This window comes from Rhagoletis pomonella, unplaced genomic scaffold (genome assembly GCF_013731165.1).
Source record: "Rhagoletis pomonella isolate Grant_MI unplaced genomic scaffold, Rhpom_1.0 Rhpom_scaffold_00010, whole genome shotgun sequence".
Lineage (NCBI taxonomy): Eukaryota > Metazoa > Arthropoda > Insecta > Diptera > Tephritidae > Rhagoletis > Rhagoletis pomonella.
This window is the reverse complement of record NW_023458564.1, coordinates 18,921,014-18,925,690: the sequence shown is the minus strand read 5'-3', so window position 1 is coordinate 18,925,690 and position 4,677 is coordinate 18,921,014. Positions and strand designations below refer to the sequence as shown.

Below are 4,677 nucleotides of genomic sequence, written 5' to 3'. Positions count from 1 at the left end.
CCGGAACTAAGCGAACAGTTAAATTATCAATGATCGATTTAGCGGGAAGCGAACGAGCTGCCAGTACAAAAGGTATTGGTGTTCGTTTCAAGGAAGGTGCAAGTATTAATAAAAGTTTATTGGCGCTGGGAAACTGTATAAACAAGTTGGCAGATGGAATGAAACATATTCCCTACCGCGATTCAAATTTGACTCGTATTCTTAAGGATTCCCTCGGAGGAAATTGTCAAACTTTAATGGTCGCTAACGTTTCGATGAGTTCGTTGACTTATGAAGACACCTACAATACGTTAAAAGTAACTATTTCTGTTATATTATTGTTTATGCACATTTAAATGGTATACATCTATATTTTTAGTATGCCAGTCGGGCGAAGAAGATTCGTACAACATTGAAGCAGAATGTTCTTAAGTCAAATATGCCAAAAGATTTCTATATAAAAAAGGTGACAGAACTTATGGGTGAAAATGAACGGCTCAAAACTAAAGTTTCCCAACTTGAAAAGGCTTCAGAAGCTACTCGATCCTACAACGAAAGTGAATTGAAGACCTGGTACAGCAAGATTGATGCGGTGTATGCGTCCGTCATTAAGACACAAGAATACGTTATTGGAAATCAGAGCAAAATAAAAACTCTAAATTTCCGTGAAAAATTAAAGAAAGAAAATATAGCTTTCAATAAGCTACTTGAAAGGAATTCAGATAATATAGAACAGGTGAGTTCGTTCAAATTCCATCACAAAAATTATAACGACATTTTAACATTGTTGAGTTATACGAAAGAATTTCATGATTAGGTATTTTTACTTTTTGATTAAATGCTGTAGCGGAGTTCTCAAGTTCTAATAATATCCTAGTTATAGAACCAAATTCTATTTCCGACAAAAAATAATAATAATAAATTGCTCTAAGCCATCTGCGGAGTCGGCATAAGCACTTGATGCCTACATTTGTGCCATAAAAACCAAAACGCACATAAATTAGAGAGCAATAGGGAATTAACAGGATTACTCTTTCACAGGCGATAACTTGAATCAAAAGTTGAACGAAATCTGCTGACCAACTTCATTGGCAGCGAATATGTATGTACTTAACAAAATGTCTAAAAAACAGATATTTATTTACATTTTTACTAGCTAGGACCAAGGCACATTAAACAGGTAGTATCAGTAGAGCAAAAACAACATTTACGTGTATTTTGTTGTTGCTTCTGGTATCGAAAGTGTCAACAACTGTTCTGAATTTTTTCTTCTAAAACAAAGCGTGCCATGTGAAATACAAAAAATTATAAAAAATAAAAAATTGAAATTGGAAAAAATAAAAATTGATGCAACTTTCTTTCCTAGTAAATTTGTTTGCTTATCGAAGCATTGATCCATCCTTTGCAAGGCCCAGTAATCAGCGGTCGTGCTGCCGAGTTGGGCGAACGTTCCAAAAGCTGCTATTCAATCGCTTGTTTTGTATGGAAAAAGGTTTCACAAGCAAATGGATTTTAACAACTTATAATTTTCGTGAGAAAAAATTTAAAATATTTGACATTTTCGAGACCAAATAATTTGAAAATAAATCAAATCAGCTGCTCTACTGATACTACCTGTTCAATGTACCTTGGCTAGGACCGAAAAAAAGTTCAATGATAAATTGTTTAAAAAACTTTTATTGATTTTATTTATTTTTGTTCAGTCATGGCTTATGATTCGCCAAGTAGCTGTTGTTGTTGTTGTTGTTGTTGTTGTAGCGGATACTAAGCCCCGCTCGGGTCGGTTCATTCGCCAAGTAGCTCTTTTTGCTTTGTTGTTAATAATTTGTCTGCTTCTTCCACGTATTTATCTGCAATAGCAGTTAGTTGTGTCTGGATAGCAAAAATATCATCTTTAGATATATCCGTTTGTTTCTTTAGTTTTTTTTATGTTATTATTTTGTATATCCCGTATAGCGTCTCGATACTTGATGAAGAGGGACTTTGCGTTTTTTGCTAGATTCTCTCGATGTTCCTTTGTCACCTTTGGTATAGGAATAAATAGTGTAGTTCCATCTTGTTGCGGATTAAGGTTCATACCACTACTATCAATTGCTTTTAATACATCAGGTATAGTTTGAGGAAACGCAATCATATTAACCACAACAGTCTTAGGGTTTTTCCGAGAAATTTGCGCAAGTTCTTGCAATTCGTGTTCAGACCCATCAATGTGAACACGCAAAGTTTCTATAGCTCCAGAAGTAGAACGTAATGACAAATGTTTTATAAAATCTTCCTTCATTTGCTGCACCGCCTTTTGCATTTGTCCATTTACCGCATCGAAGTTTAGCACTTCACGGAGTTGGCTCTCATTGATTTCAACTTTGGGGATTTTTTTACCTTTCTCCTTTTTTTTATCTTTGCTTTTTGCATAACATCGTATTTGTGAAATGCATATTGAGCTTCGCTGTCCCTGCGGTGGCAAGCGGATGGAGGGCATGTGCTGAGCATCATTTGTTGTTGCTAAACCAGGCAAAAATTTTAAATGTGCCAAATGGAAGTCTTGTGTCAATATGCTTCGTAAAATCGGGAAAACTTTTTTTGTGTACATTGTTAATAGGTAGAAGAGATCGATATTATTAAAATTTAATTTCAGATTAGAGTTTTAGGGATGTAAAACCTACATCGATATATCGGAAACATCGATCTTTGCTATTCGATACATCGAATAAAACCGATGCATCGGACGTTTCCGTCTTTTCCCAGATCGTCGGATCTACGCAACTCGGAGTTATTATTAGTTGCGATCCCATACGAGGCCGGACTAGTCAGAAATAGTCAGAATCAGTCAGATTTTACTGGAAATCGATCCCGTACTCGGTTCCCTGACTATTGAGAGGACAAAAAAGAGAGTAAATACGGTTCTCTCTCTGTCAGAAGTTACCAGTTTTAGTCCGAGAATTTTACGCTGGTAAATTCTGGTAAATGTGTCAAACGATCACCTGTAGTGTGTTTAGCAACCAAATTGTAAACAAAAGAAAAGTGCACTCTGCTAATTCATGTTGAAAAGTATTTAATTACTTGTTTAAGTGGATTCTAATGAATTTGAAAGTATTTTTGGTTATTTACATGTGTGAGCTGAGTGCGTTTACATACAATCTAAGCAAAAATTTACAACCAAAATTTGGAGGTTACGTTGAAGTTGACAGAAGTTACCATTTTTAACTAGGAAGCGATCCCGTACTTTTCAATGTTACTCTCTCGCTCTGAGCGAATTTTTATTTTTTGACAGGTTTACTAGTCCCGAGTCCGAGGAATACGGGATTGCACCTATTAGGAGCGTTCCTTATCTCCCAGAAATAGTCACAAAAAGTCCGAGGTAGTCAGATTTAGTCCAAAAAGCGTTCCTTAACTCGGAAATGACAGCAAAAATGAGAGAGCAACACACAGTGAGAGTGACTCTCATTAGTCCGAAGCAGTCAGATTTAGTCAGAAGAATTTTTTCTGGCAAAATCCTGAAAAGTGTCAAACTCAACTGAATTTAAATTAACGGAAATTAAAGAATACGCAAAAAGTGAGAATAATCTAAAAAGTAAAAAAGTGAGTTCAAATTGGAAGGAGGCAAAAAATAATTAGGAGTGTACTCGTACGCCCAACTATCTAAAGTTTTAGAAAACTTTTACTGGTTTTGCGTTCTCGTACCCAAAAAACTTGCAAAGTAGGGGGAATTGAGAGAGCAAAATGTGAAAGAGAGCTGGAAATTTCTGCTGGAAAAATTTTTCCCAGCTAAAACTTGTAAGTAAGAAAATCAGCTGATCACAAACACATGTTTGTAAATAAACAAAAGAAAATATGGCCTTTTTGAGTTATTATTGCAATTTTTATTATTAATGCTAGTATACAACTAAAAAGTGCGTAAATTTAATAAGCACAACGTTCATTGAGTTTATTTTTCGTTAATTTGCTATTAATCGCCAGTTTGTTTACTTTAGTGTGTGCTGACTATGGTTGCCGTATGACATTTTTCGTTTGTACCATAATTTACCTTTAAATATACCAAAATAGATTTAAAAGCAACATGCTGAAAAGTTGTTTTGCTGAAGTTTTCGGTTTTGATAGGTTGATTGTTGAAATGAAAATTTTGTAATTTTAAACCTACTCTATTACATTTTTTTGGATCAATGATGGGTGTTTGGAGGAGATACTACTGTTTTTAATGCGTCACCATGTGATATCACAAATAATTATGAGAAAAATAACTTATTCATTCCGATATAATTAAATCGTATTTTAAAAAGGTTTTTCTTATCCAAAACTATTCAAATGTATAAAATGCCAAATCGGAGGAAAATGCACCAAGCAGAAAATAAATTGCCAAATTAATCACCAGTGGCAACTGTGCAAGTGATCAGCTGTTTCAAAGGTTGCAAGTTTTTGCAAATTTTGCGTTCTCGTACTTTTGTTGATATTTCGTCTCATTGAGAGCGAATGCTGCTAAATTCTCAGAACTTTTTCTGCTGGAGAATTTTGTCTTCTCAATACGAGTACACACCTATTGATATAGTAAGTGTTTATTGTGCTTGTGCTTGTGTGAATGTGTTTTGTACATACATTTCCATTCTTAGGACCTGTGCCAATCGGTAACTTTTTTCTCCGTGGTGAGACGGGGTGGAAAAATTTGCTATGGTGTACAAATAAATTGAATTTTGCTGTGCCAAA

General features: G+C 34.9%; 2 protein-coding genes across 2 annotated transcripts in view; one reads left to right on the top strand and one right to left on the bottom strand.

Moving 5' to 3' along the window:
- Nucleotides 1–1,061, top strand: part of LOC118746118 (kinesin-like protein KIF18A) — a 2,015-nt gene extending 954 nt beyond the window's left edge. The window contains exons 3-4 of the mRNA XM_036479896.1: nucleotides 12–296; nucleotides 359–1,061. Coding sequence (XP_036335789.1) covers nucleotides 12–296; nucleotides 359–796 — 723 coding nt within the window. The 3' untranslated portion in view covers nucleotides 797–1,061. The remainder of the gene's footprint in view (nucleotides 1–11; nucleotides 297–358) is intronic.
- Nucleotides 1,062–1,640: 579 nt separating this feature from the next.
- Nucleotides 1,641–2,847, bottom strand: LOC118746114 (ribosome-recycling factor, mitochondrial). The gene is given in 2 exon segments (XM_036479893.1): nucleotides 1,641–1,905; nucleotides 1,907–2,847. Coding segments are annotated over 2 exon segments (804 nt in total). The 5' UTR covers nucleotides 2,570–2,847; the 3' UTR covers nucleotides 1,641–1,764.
- Between the last annotated feature and the right edge of the window lie 1,830 nt (nucleotides 2,848–4,677).